We start from the raw sequence: 23,209 nt of genomic DNA, 5'->3' as shown, positions 1-23,209 counted from the left end.
GAGAGAGTTGACTTTGTGGAGAAAGAGGGATGGGTTGTTGTACTTGAGGTATGGTTGCATTAATGGTTGATTGATGGGACTAATTGTAGAGATTCCCTCGAAATCTGCAACGCGCGGTGTTTCTTCGGAATAAACGCAGATCGGCATCTTCTTGCCTGGGTATCGGTTCGGTGCGCAAGTCACGGCGTTGGAACCGCGGCGACGACGCGGTCGCTATGATACAACTTTCGGATCAAGCCGACGTCGGTGCGCGGGACCTGGCTTAGGATCGTGCGCAAACACCGAATACGGTGCGAAGGTTGCCGGAATTTGAAAGAAAGGACCGTAGAAGCCCACGAAACAGTACGGATTAGGACACGGGTCTTACAGCTCTCCCCTCCAAATAAAAATTTCGTCCTCGAAATTTAAACAATCAACACAAGAAAACATAAATCATAATAGAAGAGGAAGCAAGGCATCGCCATATAAATATCAGAGACATTATACAACATACAATCAATCATCAAAGAGATGAGGATAGCGCTCTCGAATCTCAGCTTCGCGCTCCCAAGATGCCTCATCCACAGAATGGTGACCCCACTGAACCTTCACCTAGGGGATGACCTTAGTCCGGAGGACTTGCTCTTTCCGATCAAGGATACGAACTGGCTGCTCGATATAAGAAGTGTCCTCACGAACCTCCAACGGCTGCCAATCGATAACAGGAACTATGTCTGACCCACACTTCCTCAACATAGAGACATGGAAAACATTGTGGACGCTAGACAACTGAGATGGTAAGGCAAATCGATAGGCCACAGCACCAATGCGCTCAGTGATCTCAAAAGGTCCTATGATCTCAGGGCAAGCTTGCCCTTCGCTCCAAATCGAACTACGCCCTTCATAGGCGAGACCTTGAGATACACATGGTCCCCTATATCAAACTCCAAGGGACGACGCTGGCGATCAGTAAAGCTCTTCTGCAGGCTCTGAGCTGTGCGCATCCTCTGCCTGATGTTATCAATAACCTCTGATGTCTCCAACACAAGCTCGAGACCTAGGAGATGCCGCTCTCTGATCTCGATCAAACAACTCGAAAATCTGCACGGTTTACCATATAACGCTTCAAAAGGAGCCATGCCAATGGTCGCCTGATAGCTATTGTTGTATATGAACTCAGCCAATCGCAGATGCTCATCCCAGCTACCACCGAAGTCAATCATACAGGCCCGAAGCATATCCTCAAGGATCTGGTTGACCCTTTCGGTTTGGTCATCGGTCTGTGGATAATACGCGATACTGAACTGCAAATCAGTGCCCATAGCTCTCTGAAAGCTCCTCCAAAACTGAGACGTAAACCTCGGGTCTCGGTCAGAAACGATTAAGACTGGAATGCCGTGCAGTCTCACAATCTCCTCAATGAATAACCTCGCAAGCCGATCCAAAGGCCAAGTCGCACGAATCGTAAGAAAGTGCGCCGACTTCGTCAGACGATCGACGACGACCTAGATGGCGTCATAACCGGGCTGAGTCCTCGACAAACTCATAATAAAATCTGTAGATACGTGCTCCCACTTCCACATCGGACACTCAATGGCTGCAGACCAGGGGGTCTCTGATGATCGGCCTTGACACGCTGGCATGTGTCACACTCGGCCACAAAACTGGCAATCTGGCGCTTCATCCCTGCCCAATAATACTGTCGCCTCATATCACGGTACATCTTCGTCGAGCCAGGGTGGATAGAAAACCGCGATCGATGTGCCTCGGTCATAAGATCTCTACGCAACTCAGGGATATTCCGGACACACAATCGGCCTCAAGCGAAGTCCACCATCGCACCAATCGCTAACTGCTCGACTCTCGATGCCGCCTCGCTCGGTAATCCTCGTAACGACTCATCCTGCTCCGAGCCTCGATCACCCTTGCGACAAGAGAGGGTTGAATCGGCAGGCTCGATAATTGAACAATAGAAGACTGCAGACCAAAATCAAAGTCGTACTCGCTATATCCTCGAGCATCTTCCACTTCGAATCATCATATGTGCCACCGGCCTCGTGCCTGACGGCTGAGGGCATCCGTCACCACATTTGCCTTGCCCGGTGGTACCGGAGGTTAAAATCATAATCCTTCGAAGCTCCATCCAGCGTCTGTCTCATGTTCAGCTCGACCGAGAAAATAGATACTTCAAGCTCTTGTGGTCGAGAAGAGCTCAAACCTAACCCCATAGAGATAGTGTCTCCACACCTTGAGTGCGAAGAGATGCCAGCTCTAAGTCATGCGTGGGGTAGTTCAGGCCATGGACCTTAAGCTGACGAGACGCAAAGGCTACAGTCCTGCCGTGCTCAGGACAACACCCAATCCAATACGCGAAGCATCGTAAATACCACGAATCCATCACTCCCGGAGGGAAGAGTGAGGATAGGGGCGGACGTCAGACGGTCCTTTGACTCCATAAATGCTCGCTCACAAGGCGTCACTCCAAATAAACTCGCGCCCTTCCGAGTCAACCTAGTCAACGGCCGCAATACGGGAGAAGCCCTCAATGAAACGCCGATAGTATCCCGCTAAACCAAGGAAACTATAGATCTCGGACGCATTCATGGGTTGACCCCACCGACGCACCGCCTCAACCTTCGAGGGGTCCACTGCGACACCCTCCTCGTCACCACGTGACCGAGGAATCTCACCTCCTCCCGCCTAACTCACACTTCTCCAGCTTCACATATAGCCGGGGGCACGAAGGGTCTGCAAGGCGATCTCTAGATGCGCATATGGTCCTCACGTGTCCTCGAATATATCGAATGTCGTCGATGAAGACTACAACAAACCGATCGAGATATGGACGAAAGACCTTGTTCATCAATTGCATAAAGACGGCGGGTGCATTGGTCAGCCCAAAGGACATAACCTAAACTCAAAATGACCGTAGCGCGTCTAGAAGGCCTTCTGGATATCCTCCTCTCGGACACGAATCGATGATAACGAACGCAGTCAATCTTCGAAAAGAACTGTGCACCTCGCAGCTGATCAAATAAATCGCCTATCCTCGGGAGTGGGTACTTGTTCTTAATCGTGACCCGGTTGAGCTCGCGTAATCTACGCAGAGCCTCAACGAGCCATCCTTCTTCCGACGAAGAGTACCGGCGCTCCCAATGGCGAATTGCTCGGACGAATAAATCCCAACTCATGCAACTCGTCCAATTGCCGCCGCAGCTCACGCAACTCCATCGGTATCATACGGTATGGGGCCTTCGAGATAGGCGCGATACCGGCCAAGGTCTATCCGGAACTCAATATGACGGCGCGGAGGCAATCCCTAATCTCCTGGAACACGTCGGGAAAGTCACAGACAACCGGCCACTAATCAATACAAATGGCAACAGGCTCCTCGACTCTGCGCAAGACATCAAGCAAGACAACGACTCTCCTCGGGGCTCGGCGATGAATTGGAACTGCGGCAAGCCTGGTATGCGAATGTGATTGTCCTCGCAGCACCTCCAAGATAGCGTGGTACTCGGCAAGCCAATCTATGCCCAAGATAACATCAAAATCTGTCATCGGCAACACAAAAAGTCAGCCGGCAAAAAGATATCACCGACAAGAACCGGCAAGATGGACAGAAACGGCCAATACCGTGGTCCTCCCCAAGGGCGTCGATACGGTCCAATCCCTCACTAGTAGACTCGGTCGGCAATCTCGATCGACAGAAACCCTCGGACATGAATGAGTGAGAAGCGCCGGAATCAAACAATACTCGGGCGATGCATGAAGAGACGGAAGTATACCTCGACGACTCCTCCGGATGACGGGTCCCGCTGAGCCGCGTAGAACCTAGCTCGAGCCGGGCCGGGAGGTGCCTGTCCCTCTCGCAGGTCCACCTCGCCGCTGCCGCTCTGCGGCGGCCTATATCCGCCGCCTCTGCCGCTGGGTCTCTGGGGCCGAGGTGGCGTGGTCGCCGCCGTGCCTGAGGTCCGCCGCGGAGGTCGCCGCCGCTGGCCGGAGGCGCTCGTGGTGCTCTCGGCGGATGTAGGTGAGGCCGCTCGTGATCCTCTCGATCGCCGCAGATGAGGGCGAGGCACTCGGACAAGCGATGCCCTCGTCCCACCGCATCCAAAATAAGTCCCTGCAAATGTTAGAGGCAGTGTTACTGCCGGTGCTTTAGCCAGGATGGTCTCGATCTCCTGACCTCGTGATCCGCCCGCCTTGGGAGCACCGGAGGGGTCGCCTCTCCGTCCTCCTCCTCTTATCTCTCGTGGCTGCGCGCCACCACTCGCCCTCGTAGATCCGAGCCCTCCGCACTACACGAAAGGTCGGAAGCTCGTGCCCAATCACACGGCCTCGAAGACCATAACGTAAGCCGTCCTCAAAGCGGGGCCTTCTACGCCTCATCATCAACCATATATGGCGCAAACCTCGATAGCGCCACGAAACGAGCCGCCATCGTGCCACGGCCATGTCCCCCGCACTGCAGTCTCGAACTCCGGTGCCTGCCGAATGTGGTCGGAAGTAGTGCTCCTCGAATCGATCTATAAAATCATCCCATGTCCGGACATAGTCGGGTCGCGACGCGGGTAACCGAGGTCCACCGGTGCTCGGCCTCGCCCCTGAAAAAGAAACACCGCCAACCGAACTCGCTGCTTCCTGTGTGCATGACATGTATCAAAATCTTCTCCACATCGGAGCGCCACCTCTCAGCTGCGGATCCGGCTCACCCTGGAAACGTGGAGGATCAAACTGTCAAAACTCTCCAAGTAGGGCACTCGCGCGCTCCTGCTCGCTCGGGTCGGTGAAACAACCGGTGTCGCTGCTCGCCTCGAAGTGCGCCCAACTGCAAAGATTCGTGAATCGAGAAGCACTCACGGATACGGTCGGATCCGCACTGGTATCTGGTGGAGGTGCAGCATCCTCAGGATGGGCGGTATGAATCTCTGGTAGAGGAGCGACATCCTCAGGCTGGGCAGTAGGAATCTCTGGTGGTGGAGCAGGGGTCGTAGGTGGTAGTGCGGGAGCCGCAGGTGGTGGAGCTGAAGTCTCAGGTGGTGGTGCGGGAGTCGATCGGGTCACTCTCCTGCGCGCCATGTCCTACAGGAAAGAGCGAAGGTGCCTATCAACTTTGAAAACTCTCGAAGGCACGCTCGTTAAGGGTCGGTAATAAAAGATCGCTAGGCTATCCGAACTTAGGACTTAATCATTCATAGCAGACATGTAATGTTGTTCTTGGTTATTCCCGAGTTATGCTCTGATACCAACTTCTGTCACGCCCCGAACTCGAAAACCGGGCTCACAAAATTCCCGATCGCCGAATCCGGCGCCGACAGCCTCCGTAGAACCCCATTTTCGGATCCCGGCACCCATTCACCAGGTTCCGATCCTGGGATACTACAAGGAGGATTTCAAGTCATCAGTCTGATTCATAATGAGCATAACAAAAGCATAACCCACAAACAATAACCACAAGAACACCACCACAAAATCTACTATGATAAAAAACTTTTGAGTACAATGCGATAGAAAGGAAAAATACAATGTAACAAAAGAAACAAAACTCCAGAAGCTCGGCTGCACGCTCCAACTACAGCGAGACTATGGCTGCGACTGCGTCTTGGCGTCACCTGCACGCATCAATCGTGCATAAGCTTATAGAAAGCTTAGAGGGTGGTGTGAGTATGTGCGCAATATAAGCGTGCTCAAAATGCAAGGTCAGAGTAATGCGGAATCATGGTGATGAGTACATGAATGCAATCAGCCGTACCAAGGCTATGCGGTGCAAGATATGAATGCCATCGGCCATAACACGGCCATGCGATGTGAAATGCAACTCAAGCATGCCAATCCTCAACATGTATCAGTACAGTTCTCATTCTGGATAATCACCGGGGTTCAATACACTCCAAATGGCACTGTCGCTCTCCTAGCCGCACAGTCCAAGTGAGCGTAAGAAACCTCACTATCAGCCTGACCAATAGTCCGCCAATACCTATCCGGCACGTCGATAGCGGACCCATTCGCGAGCTGGTCAAACTCAGCCTAGTATTGCCCCCTACCCTCGGGCGAGTAAGGCCACACTCCTTTCCAACCGACCACGACACAGTGGGAGACGCGGCCTCCTGGTATTCGGCCCTCATGCGCTCATATATCCACTCGGTCTCGACGTTGGAGTCATCCTCTGGTACCATCGGGTTTAGGAATTTTCACCCAGGGACGTCTATGGCGCCCGTATGCTAGAACCAAATATTTTCGGTTTCCAATCCTGCCATCCACGATGTGTCTATGGAGGCCATGGTCCTGATGTGGCTAGGGCATACAGTAACTACAATCACACAAATGCAAGTGCATGAATCACACTATCAGTCATGCAATAGCCCTGTATATACCATGCACTTATATGAGGCAACTCCGCCTATCAGGGAGCCCATAAACAGTCTATCCAAAGGTATATGCTATGATCGGTCACTCCTCACATCAGGCATACATATGGTGCGAATGATCATGAATCATGGATCTATACTAAACATGTATAAAGAGATGGGCTCTAGATATAATGGAGATGGCCCTAGACGGCCTACTTACCATAATTATGGGCCTATCAGTGGGCCTTAGGGAGAGTTATAATGCGGACATTTAACCAACATTATCCATTCAATGTGGACATCAAACCAACATTGCTCCCAAGGAATGGCCTTCCATGAATCACACATTGTAATGGGCCTTTTGTACATCTAATTGGGCCTTGACCCAAGGACCCAAATACATCAAATGGGCTATATAACATGAGCCCCATATCTGTATCAAGGTGGGGCTCAATGGGCCTCATAATATGGGCCTAATACAAATCAAGGTGGGCCTCAACAAGGACCACTAATGCATGAAGATGGGCCTCCATAATGGGCCTTAAATTATCTCCAAGACAGTTGGACAGTGGGATAAAACACATACATTATGATGGAGCCCACACTAATAGAGGGTGTGGTTTACAATACTTACATAAGTGGGGCCCACCAAAATGCTCATTTTCCACCCAGCCTAAGGCCTAATATAATGTTTATTTTTCACCCAACTTAAGGTCCACCAAATGTTTATTTTCATCCGACTACTCGTAAGGTCAAGTGGACCAGGGTAGGGCCCACTGGACTGGGGCCCACTGGAATGTTCATTTTCCCACCCAAACTATTCATAAGGTTACACGGACCGTGGGTAGGGCCCACCATTTATTCACACCCAATCTCGCACATGGTCAGGAGCCCACCGTGATGATTATTATTATTATTTTTTTTAATTTCTTTATATATATATTTATATATCACATGGACAGGGGGCCCACCGTGATGTGGTTCACAAATCCAGCCCGCTCATTATGTGTGCCCCACTTGGCTGAGGGTACAGACCAAGTTTCAACCGCATCCAAATTTCAGGTAGGCCCCACCAAGTGTTTTTATATGTTTAGACACGTCTTTACATGATTTTTGATGGTGTGGCCCACCTGAGTTCCGTTTATAGTTGATTTTTGGAATGGACGGCCGGTCCGTGGGGACCCAGCAAATGCACGGTGTTGATGATCGAAACGCATCAAATTAGGGCCCATAGCTGGGGCCGTGACCCCCAGCCTGCCCGTCCGTCCGTCAGCGGCAGCGCAGCCGCAGGCGCTGCCTGCGTCTTCTGACGGCAGCAGCAGCAGCGCTGCTGCTTATGCGCTTCAGTAAGATCCACACCAGCCATCAGTCCCTGTGGCTCGATACAAACCCATAGAGTCCAATATTGGGCTGTTTCAAATGTACCGGAGCATCAGAGAGTAAATCAAAGGTAGGAAACTTGTTTCCTATGGTATGGCCCGCTAAGGAAGGGGATCAACTTCATTTTTTCGACTCAACGCCTAAAATGAGATGGGGAACAAAATGGACGGCTTGGATTTTACATATACATCAAGGTGGGGCCTGCATGAGTGGCCCACCACTTCCTCCTCTATGCTAGCTCGTTAGTACAGCCCATGCCAGTTTACACATCACTGTTCGCCAACGTCCAGCGTCCAGGGACGCTGGACGGCATGCATAACACATTATCGTGGTGGGTCCCACGTGGATGTGGCCCACCAACATGTATACGTATAATATATACATAATACATCTTATATTATATATATATATATATATACATAATACATATCATATTATATTATATATATATTATATAAAATATAACATATATTGAAACAAAAAAGGATACATTGGGCCCATCCAAACAGTGGATGGTGTGGATCATCACCTATAATAGAGTGGGCCACACCGTCTGATGTAGATGGACGGGGTAGATGTATCACATATTGGTGGGATCCACACCATTACAAAGAAAGAGAGGGAGAGAGATAAAGAGAGAGATATACAGTGAGATAGAGGAACCCCGCCACTATGGGCCCTCTTGATTAAATCACATACATCCAAATGGGTCCCACCAACAAGTGGGCCCTGAAATTTAAAATAATGACAAAGCACCCACCTTATCTTCCTTCTTCTTGGTCCCTCAGACTCCAATGTTCCTTAGCTTCAACTTTGATGGAGGTTGATGGGGTTTAGATGGTGTGGATGAGAGATGAGAGGTGTAGATGGAAGATGAGAAGGTGGACCACACTTGTGGTTTGGGAGAGAAGTGTTGGACGTGAGAGGCTTGGGTTGCTTGGAGAGATTTGAGAAATGAGAGAGAAAATGAGGGGATGGGAGTGATATGAGGTGATGGAGTGATGGGTGTAATTAATGAAGCATGAGTTTGTTTGAAAAGTGAGTAAAAGAGGGATGGGTGAAGAGAGAGAGAAAGTTGACTTTGTGGAGAAAGAGGGATGGGTTATTGTACTTGAGATAAGGTTGCATTTAATGGTTGATTGATGAGACTAATTGTAGAGATTCCCTCGAAATCCGCAACGCGCGGTGTTTCTTCGGAATAAACGCTGATCGGCATCTTCTTGCCTGGGTATCGGTTCGGTGCGCAAGTCACGGCGTTGGAACCGCGGCGACGATGCGGTCGCTATGATACAACTTTCGGATCAAGCCAATGTCGGTGTGCGGGACCTGGCTTAGGATCGGTGCGAAGGTTGCCGAAATTTGACCGGAAGGACCGCGAAGCCTATGGGTCGTGGTAATGAAGCACATTGGGTCGTAATTTTATCCAGTGCCATATCCCTGACGAGCACGACCTATAACAGCTGACAACCACGACCATTATGGGCTAAGGACGACGGTCCATATAACATCATAACCATGGTAGTGACAAGTGGCAGCCACGATCCAAATACCATCACAAACATGATGTTGTGGTTGTCTACTATCCAATGATAGAGGTTTAATCAAGGTGTGCCCTACGTTACACTCTCTTTCACGTGACAACTGGAACCCTCAGCTTCTCGACTCTGCTCTTCCTTTACCTTGGCAAATGCCTACAGTTGAAACAAAATAAAATACTAACGTCGTAGTGGAAGAGGCTTTAAGACGAGAGAAACGATAAGGAGAAATAATGTCTCTCTCTAGCTGTTGGTCCCTGGATCTTGGCTTTTCTAGGAAAACAAAAGAAGAAGAAGAAGAAGAAGAAGAAGACGGTCTTTCAAAGGTAAATAATGCGACATTTGCCCCTTCCGAAGCTCGTGGTGTTGGTGATCGGTGCTCTTTGGGCCCCAGCATGATGTATGTGCTTCGTCCATGCTGTTCATCTAGTTTAAAATATCATTTTATGGCAGGTGGACCACACTATAGGAAAATTATAATTATTGGATATCCACCATTAAAATCCTCCTAAGGCCCACCGTGATTGGATTATCGCTCGTTTTTGGACTCCTACCACAAAATGATCTGTAGAAATATATGGACGGCATGGATGAAACACGTATGTTATAGTGGGGCCCACAGAGCACCGAGCACCAGCCATTAGCTGGTGTCCCGGGGAGTAACCGATCTGTCCGTTTCTCGGGGGTTGCAACAGTAGGTGACTTCTGCTTCACTCCAGGACCATACATGTCCTGAACCAAGGTCAGGGGCATTTTCATCCGAAACAAACTCCAAAAGCTGTTAAAAGGCCCTTCTGGGAATATATGGAGTGTCGTAGCGTTCTAGGTAATTTGCCCAAACTTCAGCAAGTACGGTTAACTTCCCCCACCGGAATGTTCCAACCCAGAAGACCTAGCAAGCTAGACCTAATTCGTTGACTCCATAAGCAAAGGCTGGTCTCGTCCATTTTCAACTCCACCAATGTCGACCTGTGCTTGGTCATTGGCATCTCATAAGGAAAGAGGAAATGATACGATACTTCTAAATTTCATGGTAACCTTGCATCAAACACCTGGCAAAGAGGAGGGTGGATGCCAACTGTACATCAAGTAAACCCATCCATTTAGCAATCGCAAGGATGACCTCCAAATGGTGACGACGATGATATTTTGATCAGTTAGACTTTCATGCATGGTGCATCCAATCTATTAAGAAACTAAATAGACAGTTGTGGTCCAGGGATGTAAATCAATATGGAAGTAGCCCTATGGTAAGGCCAAACACCCTAAAAGAACAAGGGATTTAAAATATTCCCTATACAGTCTCCGATGGGTTTTTAAAAAACATTTGGACAAATTGCCCTTGTGCTTAGATCCTTGCACCTAATGAAGTAATGATGATGGGAAGTCTTTGGCCGGCATACTACATATTTAAGTATGATAAAGTCACATTGTGGGGTCCATTGTGATTTAAGTCTTTGGTCCGCACGGCCAGTCTATTTTACGCAGTAATTTTAATACCTGGCATGAAAAGTGACCCTTATGTATAGACGAAGTGGATCACTTCATAAGAAATGGTGTGAATTGCCTGCTACCGTTGAAAATTGTTAATTCACTGATTTGTGCACCTGTTTGTTGATCACGTGAATCTGTGTGTTAATGAGTCGGTTGAGTCCCTGGAAACTGAAGACTGAAGACACATAAAGAAATGAAGCATCAAGGGCTGAAGAAACAGGTAAATAGAGGTGCGTTGGTGACCTTAACATTAAACCCAAAATAACCTTACCTCTATATGATCATGTCTTAATAGATAAACCTTTGATTGATCATTCTATAGCCTTAGGAGCCCAATTAGAACACGGTCAGATAGGCTAAAAGAGGTGTTAAGTTGTTGTAAATCAAATAACCCAAAACAACAGCTTTTAAGTGGTCCTCGATCCCATCAACAGGCTATCAATGGGTTTCGATGGAAATAATGAACCCTTGATGCGATCGAAAAAATAGCCCAACAACCATAAAGAAAATTTCTGAATTTTCTTCATGGGATAAAAAGACAGGCCGATCCTAATGAATGGTCTTTCAATTGTCTTTCGATCCTATCGAAAGAGCCATTAAATAACTAGTTTATAACCGTTGAAACATGAACTCTATAAAATAGAGATTCAATTCTTGGGTAAAATGATGAGTTTCTGGAATAATAGAAGCCTAGGTGATTCCTTACTCATATCCCTCATTATCAGCCTCTAAAACAATAACATATAAGTCATCTTCTTGAGCTTTACCACTCTAAAGAGGATTTCAACATCAATGTTGAAGATAAACGCAATCTTCACCTTGTTTTGGAAATTAGACAAAAATTTATAGTCAAATTCTTGTCTAAATCCTCTAGAACACCCATCTAGGTGAATTCCCTAGGAAATCAATTATGCCTTTAGTTGTACGAGATTCAACAAAACCACTCCATTACATTGCTAGCCTCATTAGAGCATCAAGTGCAAGGTTACCGATATAAGGGAGAAGAAGAAAATTAGCTTCAATGATCGGGAGAGCACATGAGAATCTTATTGAAGTACGGGAGAGCATTGATCAAGCATTTTAAGAAAGACGCATTAGCGTCGCTACCAAGGTATGGTCCCATTTTGCGACCCTCCTTCATGTTCCTCTAATTCCCAACCAGCCTATTGTTCACCAGATTCAGCAATGGAATGCACTAGCAAAAAGATCTTCTAAATGTCAGATCCTACATGGATATCACCATCCTTCATAATATGAGAACTTTAGTTAGGTAGAAACATAGCCAGACATGATAACATCATATTTTTGGCCTCTCAAACGATCCGCAAGATCTCCACCTAGTTGAGTGAAATTGGGAATCAACTCCCTACTCCAGATAGCATATCCCTCAAAGAAGACTGGATCATGCACACTTTGGGCATTGCCACAGCCCTTCTACCATCAATGACTCAATTCACGTTATCAAATGGATTACACCAAATAGGGGATGGATGAAATTGAATGTTGATGGCTTAGCCAAGGGAAACCCGGGGACAGGAGGAGGAGGAGGTATTTGCAGAGACCACCATGGCAATTTGATCTTTGCATTCCACAACAAGTACGGCTCAGTGACAAACAACATCGCAGAGGCTCAGGCTATGGTAGACGGCTTGAAATTCTGCGCTTTGAAAGAGTTCAAAAACATCATTATTGAAATAGATTCCTGAATCATTTTTGAAGCCATCTCTTCCCCTTCCCATTCTTGTGCCTAGAACCTATGGTATTGCCTTGGAATCATCTAACAATTCATCCCTATGCTAAACATTCACTTCTCACACACCCTACGCGAAGGGAACTCGGTGGCGGATCTTCGGACAAGACTTTTTCTCCTCTCTCCTTCGTCCTATCAAGGGCTCCCTAGTCTCGAATACAGTGGGTGTTGGGAGTTTAAGGAATCACGGACTGAAGAAAGGTATGGGCTAACTTCTACCCAATTGCCTGTCAGGGGCTTTCCCCTCAGGCACTGCCCATTTCTCGACTCCAAGCTTTTGTCCATGGTTTTTCGGATACTCCCTAGCCTCTACTTCATCACAGAGAGCTTCTCTAAAAGCCCAGCTCTTCTGCTACTTGAAGCTACCTCCCTGTCAAAATTCCCTAGTGCTGGATTGCAAGGCAGCCTTTTTGGCCAATTCCCAGCTAACGCATCCCTCCAGGCATTTGTAGCAGAGGCCCTGTTCTCTTGCTTAGTTGTTTTTTCCTATTCCCTTTTTCTCAACAGTTGCAGTCCATATGATAGGTGTGGCTCACTTCTTTTTGTGTGGGACCCATCCAAAGTTCCAGTCTGTATATTTCATGTTTATTTCATCAATGGAATAGGGGCTTGCCCCTTCTTTTTGAAAAAAAAAAAAGAGAGGCGCATCAACGAGACTCAATCTGATAAGTACTATTTTCATTTTTAAAGTCATCGTACTCTTTCCTTATGGAGGATTGAGTATGAAGTTTATCCCCCAAACTTGCATAGGTTCTTGTGTAGGATTATATTGCCACCAACATGGGTGGGTATATGTGTAAGTCCTTATAAAGGCCTCCGACATGAGTGTATGTTTGTTAAGTCCTTATGTATAGGCATCCGATGGGAGTATACGTGTGTCAAGTCCTTATGTAGGCCTCCGATGTGAGTATACATTTGTAAGACCTTGTGTAGGCCTCTAGCAAGAGTGTATGCTTGTAAAGGTTAGGGATGAACGTATAAAAAACTCTTAAGATAATGAATACTGGTACACTCGTGGAGAGTGCGTCCGTCGGGAGTGAAGTAGGAAAACTAAACCACTATACGTGCTTGTGTTTGTAATTGTCATTTGAGTACAATTTTATTCATGCTCATGTATTTGATTAGTTAAACTATATGAATGCTTGAACTAGATTGTATTAAAGGCACTTAAAATATAAGCACCCACATGCTCATTATCTTTATAGATTAGTTGCTTAATTGTTATATCTATTGTAGTCTACGTAAATGGACTCATGAATATCTAATAGTGAGGTGGCTATTGCATACGCCAAAGAAGAAAGTTCACCAACAACAATATAACATCTTTCAAAAAAGGTACATGGTTAATTTAAAGTCAGTGATGTGATCATAAATAGTGGGAGCAACAAGAATATTGTCTCCAAAGTCATGATGAAGAAGTTGTTGCTGAAAATGGAAAGACATCATTTTCCATACACAATCAGCTGAATTAAGGTCACTGAGACGAAGGTAACTAAATAATGCACTATCTCTTTCTCAATTGGTAAACATTATAAGGACTAAATAATATATGATGTAGTTGACATGGAGGCTTTTCATATATTACTTGATCATTCATGGCAATCAAATCGTGACACCACTTATAAAGGACGAGATAATGTATACATCTTTGTCAAGGATGATCGAAAAACCATACTCACTCCTATGGACCTGGATGAACAATCCGAAACTTCTAAAGCGGAGGGCATTCGATCTCTTAGGCATATGAGACTTTGTAGATGAATTCAAGGAAACTGAATAAGTTTATGCATTCGTTGTAAAGGGTGAGGAAGTAGAACCCATAATTATTTTTAAAAATTTATCAAAATCAGGGCCAAAGACAACCTCCGGCATGGTCTTAATTTCTCAAAGAATGCACATTTCCTGTGCCTGGGAAGTTCCAAAAGTCAGAATTTGTATTGGGGCTCACAAATATACCTAATATTGAAAAGTTCGAGGTGTTACATTAGGAATGAGGACTATACAAAAAACAATAACTAGGTGTTGAGATGGTTAAAATTTGAAGTTCGAACCTTAAGGGGACTTCTCTAGTTTTAGGAGTATTCGACAGTTTAGGAAATCCAATAAATTATGAATAATAAACCCTAGAGCAAAACCCCCGGTTTGCTACGATTTTGAATTTAAACTTAAAAAATGATGAACAATAGAATCAAATCCCCGATTTTGTGATATAAATATGAACATGAGGACCACCCTTGTTAGTTTTATTGCATAAAAAGTGTTTGAGTACATGCTATTTTGACTCGGAATGAGTAAATTTGGTAAATCTTATCTCTAGGGAGTAAGATTTAGCGTAGGGGTTCAAAGACTAAGTAGTATAGGTGATCTAAGCTCGGTAAAAACCCAACCAATAGGTGCAAAGTTCAAATTTTACAAAAAGTTGGGCAGTGGGGCTCGATGCCACCAAGTGATAGTTAAGAAAATTTGAAAAAAAAAAGAAAGAATTGAATGAATGAAAAATATACATACATATAATGAATGAATGAAGAAATGAGACGAATGAATGAAAAAAAAAATATTATTTATTTAATTATGAATAAAATGAATGGATGAATGAGGAATGAATGAAAAAATAAAAATAAATGAATGAATGAATGAAATAAAGAAAGAAAGAAAGGAAGAGAAAAAAAGAAAAGAAAAAGAGAGAGATGATGAGTGTTTGGATGAATGTAGTTTATGTTTGAATTAATTTAATTAGATGGATGTGAATGTGAATATGATGAAATATATATATATATATATATATATATATATATATATATATCTATATATATATATATGAGAAATGGACCAACTATATGTGCATTAAATTATTGAAATATTTTTCTTTATTTAGATTAATGCATATATGACTACTTATGAAAGGCCACCTGACGTCAAGTATTATAGGGATATGTTGGGAACACGTGTCAAAGATCTTGCTTGTTTATAGAACATGGCTCAATGGTTAAATTTTATCAGGCAAAAATTAGTAAATGGATTTTATATTTGAATCCACATTTGTAAGTTGAAACTAGATTATTGGAATAGGTTTGTGACAACCCATTTTTCTTGTATAAAAATATTATGTACTACTGATATAAAAAAATTATATTTTATACCTTTGATATATTTACAAAGAACTTTATTTGATTAACAGATTGGATTTCTTATACATCTGATACATTATTCAAACTGATTAGATGTGCACACCTTCCAGGGGTATATCACTTTTATTTTAAAAACAAACGAGAAATTTAGGACTGTGGATCCCACCTTTTATCCAGCGGTTTTTATGAAACAATACAAACTTTCATTGGGAACTTAGACCTCACGTACTGATAGCCAAATTTAGGCGTCACAGAAAAACAGCAACGGTTCAGAACCGTTTTTGGTACCGTTTCCAATTTCAGAGGCGGAATTTTAGGAATGGTTTTAAACCGTTCTGGTGCCGACAATATTTCAAGAAACAAAATTTTAAAAACGGTTTTAAACCTTCTTAACGTTGCCAATGGTCAGATTTTGGGGCGGAATTTTACGAACAATTTTAAACCCAGATAAATACATGAAATTTAAGATCAAGGGAAATAAATTAACAGAAGTTTATTACATTCCATCAAAATAGAGATTAATCCAAAGAAAAGCATAAGAAAATAATGTGCTAGAAGATGTTTCATTGCAAAATCAAATTTACAAAATAAGCTACAGTAGAGGCTAACATTTTAAATTATAGCTTTGCGGAGATGGCATGTGAAGCTCCCTCCTCAATGCATTGATCATCATCTCGTAGACCTACATGAACAAGGCGCTTCCCACCTAAGAATATAAATAACTATAGAAATTGAAGTTAATTGGTAACTGAGTGAAAAAGAAAGTCTCCCCACTAATGATCAAGATTGAAGAATGGGAGCATGTTACAAAGGTCTAGAAACACAAACACATCTGGGACCCTTCAGTGCCCAGGCCAATTAACCCTGCTTGATATGACATATAGGATTATGATGCAAAATGCACATCAGGCATAGTAAGCTTGAAATGTTTCCCGAGGCATTGTTGTTGGTCTGTTAAAGGAAAAAAAGAAAACACCATTATGGAAGACAAAGCAATTTGGGAGCTCAAACCATCTGATTTGAAGCTCATCTTTTGCATATCGTGGGATTACAAAAAAGCGAGCTTTCTTTGTTGCATCAAATGAGAAGATTAGCCTCCCACCCTTCACCATTTCCTGAAAATAGGAGTAAAGCAAGCAAAGAATTCTAGTTAATGTAATGGAACTAGCTTCACAACTATTGATTGCTCCAAATATTAACAAAAGGCATATACTGCACCTATGCATCATGTTTATCAAAATATCCCAAATATCACAAATCATATAAGATTCCAAACAATTTAGAATCAATCAATCGCTGTGAAATGCCAAGTTATTTATCCAAGGCACACACGATCCATATAGAGCAAATTTCTTCAATGTCTGTTGATATTTGATATTTGATAGTGGTGGTGCAACTAAAGTGAATTCAGTATCATTTCATATTTTTAATTCATGTCCATTTAGTTTGCTTTGGGTACTAGTTCAGGTACCACCAATGGTTACAATAGCAGATGCAACAGAGTCTAAAGTACTTGAATCTAAGGCCACCACCTAATCGATTTCCATACAATGGATCAATCAACTATGAATCTCATTTTATAGATGGACCTGGAAGTTAAAAGAATCAAGTGCCTATTGTAGTTCTCCACTCCAAGGGTTGAGAAACCTTTGAAAAGTGATTAGAGATTCAACAAAGGCAGCTAATTTTAGCTTGAATTGAAAATTTAGCCAAACCTGAGAGCACAATTGCTGAAAAACCAAACGACAAAGCCTAAAAGCAGCAGAGCAAGGAAACAAACAGCAGCAAAGCATGTGATTGCCAAGAAATCTTGCCTAACCTGCAAAAATATAAAGGAAAGGCATAATGATAATCACGTTTGCATATACCCACCTAACACATGTATTTAATCATTAGATTGAAGCTACATGTCCCTAGCATCTTTTTTCACTATTTTCCTCAATTTTTTTTTTCATGGTTTCCTTGCATCTCTTTACAATCAGATTGGTGCTTTTAACCAATTTCTCAAACGCTGGGCTGAGTCATGGAGTAATATGAAACTCAGTAAGTCGGGCTTGGAAACCAACAACTTGTACTAAATGCTATCATGCATTTTATTGTAACCTGCAATTCATGAGACCTTAAGAACCTTCTGTAAGACCATCAGGAAAATGAAAATGCAGATCTCCCTCGTCACAAATAACTAAAAATCTAGACTGTAGATTCAAGGAATGGGTGGTCAGTGTACCCCATAGTCAAAACCAAAAATCATAAGGAACTCGAAGTTCCACTACTACATAAGGACCTTCCTATGAAAAGTACCCTTGCATGTGCACGGGCAAGGGCAGATTATAACATGCACATTCATGATGAGAGATTCTAGAAGAGGTACTATTACTCCTATTACTTCATATACCAATACAAAGATTTAACCTCTAAGCAATGACTTGCAAATGAAATACAAGAAACGAAAAAGGAATTAAAAAATTATAAAGATTATAAAAAAAAAAAAAACATTTCTTATGGTAAGAATGCCAAGCTAAGAATCTTTTCCTTCTTTTTTTCTTTTCTTTTTTTTTTTTTTTTACAAACTTTTCATTGGTAGATGTTCACAAAATTAAGCATTAATGTCTGCCCAATATGAAATAGGAAATAGTGATCAAATTATTTTGATGACAGTTTTACCTCTCAGTGAAGTCCTTGTACTGGTCTGAAAAATCCTCCCTGAGCCTGTCAGATGGTTGGCCAGTCACTATCTTGTAACCGCATAGACTATTCATGGCATTAGGAGTCTGCATCAGATTTAGTACCAATTCAGCAAGGACAACTAGACAAACATAAAATAAGTCAATAGGTTGAAAAGGCAATTAGATCAAGTTCACATATCAAACTTCTCCAACCTACACACAAAATAAAAAGATAACTATTTCCATCTCAATAATTACCACAACAATTGGATGTTATCCTAAAAGACATTGAATTGATTTACAAGCACTCCAGAGTGAAGATATAGTTCAACTGAATTAAAAATCAATGGAAAATAAAAAACAGATTGACTGAAGATGTATGTAAATTAAATTGGTTTTGAATTTAAGATATATACAATTTTAGATAAGATGTAGAAATTCATAGATAAATTGGTACGACATTTAAGATATAAATAAGTTCAAGGGCATGCCTGGAAACAGGAGCCTCTTGCTCCTCAAACCTGTACATGAATAGAAATCATTAACTAATGCTTTATGAGATAGGGAAGTAAAATAGTTGAACAAGTAACTTCTAAGAATTTTGTATTTTTGCATTTTTGCATTTTTCAGGACTGAAAGACTTCCAGAATCAACTTGCTGGCAAGAGTTTTGAAACAAAATGCATACACATCTATTCAGCTGAAGCGCAAACAGAGTTCTAAGAAGAGAGTAGAAAATAGACCAAAATTATTCTAAGAATTAGACTAGTAAAAGGAAATTTTTGAATAATTTGGCTGTCCAGTAATCCAAATGGAATGCTAGCAATAAAATATAAACTAGAAGTCCTATCAGTTGCAAGCTCGAACTTAAATAATCCAAACTAGAAGTCCTCTCCTTGCTTGTAATTAGTGGCACTTTAACCGCAACTGCCTTGCCAGTCGACATCTAAGCCTTGTAAACAGGACCAAATGCCCCTTGCCCAATCACTGATGTAAAATTATGAGTTGCTTTTTGGATTTCTCTGCTAGTGCATCATCAAAGAAAAGGTAAAATAAGTTTTACATAGTGAATGATGACATGTCTAACATAGTAGAGAACTTATTTAGGATACATCCATGATGAAAACATAAAATGAACTTGTGCAGCCTCCTGAAAGCAAAATCATTAACCAACCATTGTTTTAATATATACATGGACCATAATGCTAAAGCCTTGCCCCCCTAGCTTACATATTTCCACCCCACGATTGACCCACAACTGACACAAAATATGTCAGCAACTGTGTGCATTCCTGTCATCACCAACTGGTCTTCTTTCACTCCCACCGAGACGTTGGCGCTGCCAAACATCAAAAGAGAAGAAAGAAACAAATCATTGGGAGCCAAAGGTTCAACGAGTTTGGCAGGCATCTCTTGACAGAATGGCATTGCCCATATTTAATTGGATGCACACAGAGACACAAACGTATTGATTGTCTGTCACTGAAATCTGCATACACTGTTAACAGAACTGTAATCATGATAGCTCTTCAGAACAGTTGACCGCATTAAAGAAAACAGTGCACAAGAAAGTGGTTGTAAACTTCTAGTTCTTTACAACTACTTTAGCTTCTTTAATGTTGTTTTGTATCCTTTTAGAGTTCTGACACTAGCTTCACAAGTGCATAAAAAGTTAGCATGCTACAGGACTAATTTCACAAGCCAACAGAAAATTGGATACCTGTGATTATTTCAAGATTTATGCCGAGTGTGCCTGATTGTTTCTGTACTCTCATGCCAGGGAAGATCAAAGAGAGGCATGAGATCAATGAATTTACATGGACCTCTCGGACTATATTTGCTTCCCTTTGGAGCCTCCTACATACAGTCAAAGATGAATGAAAAACAACAAGCACGATGGATTAATCATGCAGCAACAGAATACATTAACAAAAGAAAACAGGATTGGGAGAGTAGTTTTACCTAGAATGCTATAGTAAGTGATCAAAGTCCTCTATCTGCAAACTTGCTAATTGCAGCGTTAACTCTCTGCACTATGGCTGACTTATTGCGTGCAAGTTTCAGAATATGCAAAACCATTGCCCAAGGAGGATAAGCAACTGACTAGCCACTGACAATTAGAGTTGTTAGTAACAAGAAAACCACAAAGGTAATGGCAACATTACCTGCTCTGGTGCACCTTTGCTAACACGATGCATTTTTGCTTCACTGTCAATATAAGTTGGAGCTATTCACTTATCAGTTGGATTAAATGGAAGGAGAGAAGGACATAATATTTTGCATACAAACACGGCCTAATATTTGCAATTCAATTCAACAATGCATACAAACACAGCCTAATATTTTGCACTAGAATAGCAACTGAAGAAAGTAATCTGTCCCCACCTCTGACAGCGAAATATAGCATTTCCTACAAGATTCTCCCCAGCCTTGTTGTCGAGTGGACCTGATACCTGAAGAAGTTAAGATGAAAAAGATTCTGTAACTTTGTGAATGCTAAAATAAAATTGTGGCCAATTCGCAATTTAAAGAAGTCAGACATTCACAAAAAGTTGTGTCATATGAATGCGTATGTTACAATTTGAGGTAGGTCAATTCTAAAACAAATTTGAGGTAGTATCAACATATCTTCAGTCAATAGATCATCTTGAGAGAAGTTGTAAACCTTGGTAACCTGCCACCTAAAAAGAAAGGGAAGAATGCTATAAAATAAGCAACTGGTATAAACAGAGAAAATAAGAATTCCACTAAAAGTGAATTGGGAACATACCTCAAACTTTCCAAAGCACCAGCATGGGTTCAAGAATAAAGAGTCAAAAGAGATCAGCTTCATCCAACAGTTTCAAATACTCAAAGCTAGAACTAGTACTATGGAGAACCAACACCTTTATTGGATGAAAATGTGTACAAATGGGGATCTTTAACAGTCTCTTGAGCACTCTTTTTGCTCGTGTAACTTTGCTTCCCTCCAAGTGCAAACCAGAACGCAGAGCTCTCTGTTCCCTCCTTAGCATGTTTCCAAGTAACACCGGGCTGAAACATTAAAGAGAATTATAAGCTACAAGCAAACAAATTAATAACTGATAGCAGGGGAAAGAACCGTCCATGAAATTTGAAGTCTCACAAAAGACACCCTGATACTGAAGTTGTTCTTAACAGATAAGCTATAATCTTTTCTTTGGTGATGAAAGATACACATCCTAGTAAGAAATTCAAGACAAGTAAAGCTCTGCAGAGACGAACTCCTCCATTACCCAAAGAAAACTGTCTAGAACTTCAAACAAACCACAACTGTTTTAATGAAAAAAAAAATGGAAATTTCAAATAATAGCTAACTTTCAAAGGTGAAGTCTGAATAAAATGTTTTACTCTATGTAGTACCAAATAAGTAATAGTTGATCATCTAAGAAGACAACTTGCTAACAAAGAAAACATTTCAACAAGGATACACTATTACCAAGACACTAGTCCAACAATGCAATTAGCATCAATGAGCAACACTCTCATAAAACAGAAGACAACAATAACAACTCCAATTCTGAAACAACTAATGAGCTTAAAGAAGTATCCGACTGCACCTCTTCAAAAGCTATGAACATGACTAACATGAAAGCAAGCATCAAGAGAAATGAAATAAATTACAAGGAATGTAGGGGCCTAGAGCTAGCAAAAGAGTCCACCTACAGCAGTATGGCAGGCTTTGGATCAACTGATATGAAGAATATGAATGTGAGTGACCGTGATAAAAACTAAGGTTTTTAACAGAAATTAAGATGATGCTTTGGATCAACTGATATGAAGAATATGAGTGAAGCACATCGGAGTTTAGATAAGGTTTCAAATTTTTGGAGTCCTTCATGCTGCGATTGTATGATGTGACTCATAAAGCGTTACCCATTGGGTGCCTATGAAAGACTTGGAACCTTGGAACTATTATTCGGTGCTAGCATTTGGGAGCTAGCATGTTCTTTAGCCATTATCTTTTGTTATGTGTTTAGAGGGACACAAGAAAGAGGCAACAACCTACAAAAAAATGGTGTCGTGCTGCTACATGATGAGTTTTCCTTGCATCAGATATGAAGTGTATCTATCTATTTTATTAAATCCCTCAATTAAAAAAAAAAAAATCGTTAATAATAATGCAATAACAAAAAAGAAAGAGTTGTAAGCAAACCTGCGCTCCTGAGTCAGATAGATATATGCTATCAGCATCAGGTTCTGAACATGATTTTGCATTCGGTGAATAATGAATAATTGCTGCATTTGGACCAACTGATGAAATTGTTGGAAAACTCAGCCCTTTAAAATGCTGTAGAAGAATCACACCAACAGGAGCAAATTGGAAAGAAATAGATCTCCTTTAAAAACCAAGCAAAATAGTCACAGAGCATCATGTGGTTCAATTATTGAAATAAACAAGGTTTGAGATTCAGAACTTGGAGTTTAGATATCAAATGATATGTCATGAACTATGTTTCGACTTGTCTTGCAAACATCTGGTTGAATGACACCGAAAGGTACCGTAACGAGGTGTTCCCACAGACCACCGAAAAGTAGAAGATTGCGCTGAGAACCGCGATCTTGAAGAACTGGCGTCGAGAGACAATGGGCTGGTAAGGGACCAGTCCAGCCAATGGATGGCTAGGATGCTGTAGAGTGCGCACGATAGCATGTGGAGGAGAGTGAGGAAGATGGGGTAATGGTAGCCGTAGATGCTGAGGAGGTATTTGTTGAAGAGGAGGACGCCTATGTTGGACAGATACCAGGATGCGATGATCACAGCCGTTGTGAGGTTTGGGGAAAGGATGCCGTTGATGCCGTTGCTGTTGCGGACCTCGCTCGTCGGCGTTGCAGGGAGGTCGATCAGCTGCTCCGCTTCGAGCCTAGGGTTGCCGCCGTGATCAGTTGCAAAAAGAAACCATAGA

At 42.6% G+C, this 23,209-nt stretch overlaps 1 protein-coding gene across 2 annotated transcripts; it reads right to left on the bottom strand.

Annotated features, from left to right (window-relative positions):
* Positions 1-15,999: 15,999 nt before the first annotated feature.
* LOC131252001 (probable Xaa-Pro aminopeptidase P) lies at positions 16,000-22,779 on the bottom strand. Of its 2 annotated transcripts, XM_058252963.1 has the most exons (5): positions 22,721-22,779; positions 22,459-22,593; positions 21,193-21,317; positions 20,247-20,958; positions 20,005-20,141 (listed from the first exon to the last, which is right to left on the bottom strand). In XM_058252963.1, exons 1-4 carry the CDS (start codon positions 22,748-22,750, stop codon positions 20,919-20,921), a joined length of 330 nt encoding a protein of 109 aa, XP_058108946.1. In that variant the 5' UTR covers positions 22,751-22,779; the 3' UTR covers positions 20,005-20,141; positions 20,247-20,918. The 2 variants fall into 2 exon arrangements, 1 of the variants encoding a protein (XP_058108946.1); XR_009174098.1 differs by lacking the exons at positions 20,005-20,141; positions 20,247-20,958; positions 21,193-21,317; positions 22,459-22,593; positions 22,721-22,779 and adding exons at positions 16,000-16,341; positions 16,631-17,320.
* Between the last annotated feature and the right edge of the window lie 430 nt (positions 22,780-23,209).

This window comes from Magnolia sinica, chromosome 1 (assembly GCF_029962835.1).
Source record: "Magnolia sinica isolate HGM2019 chromosome 1, MsV1, whole genome shotgun sequence".
Taxonomy (NCBI): domain Eukaryota; kingdom Viridiplantae; phylum Streptophyta; class Magnoliopsida; order Magnoliales; family Magnoliaceae; genus Magnolia; species Magnolia sinica.
This window is presented reverse-complemented; position numbering and strand designations above follow the sequence as displayed.

What these genes read in the sequence shown, in the direction of transcription:
- LOC131252001 (XM_058252963.1), bottom strand. Translation starts at nt 22,750, where the DNA reads ATGACATATCATTTGATATCTAAACTCCAA. An exon ending in TATCTGACTCAGGAGCGCAG is followed by an intron (nt 21,318 to 22,458) that starts GTTTGCTTACAA and finishes TTAATGTTTCAG; the next exon opens with CCCGGTGTTACTTGGAAACA. An exon ending in ACTGTTAAAGATCCCCATTT is followed by an intron (nt 20,959 to 21,192) that starts GTACACATTTTC and finishes TTTAGGTGGCAG; the next exon opens with GTTACCAAGGTTTACAACTT.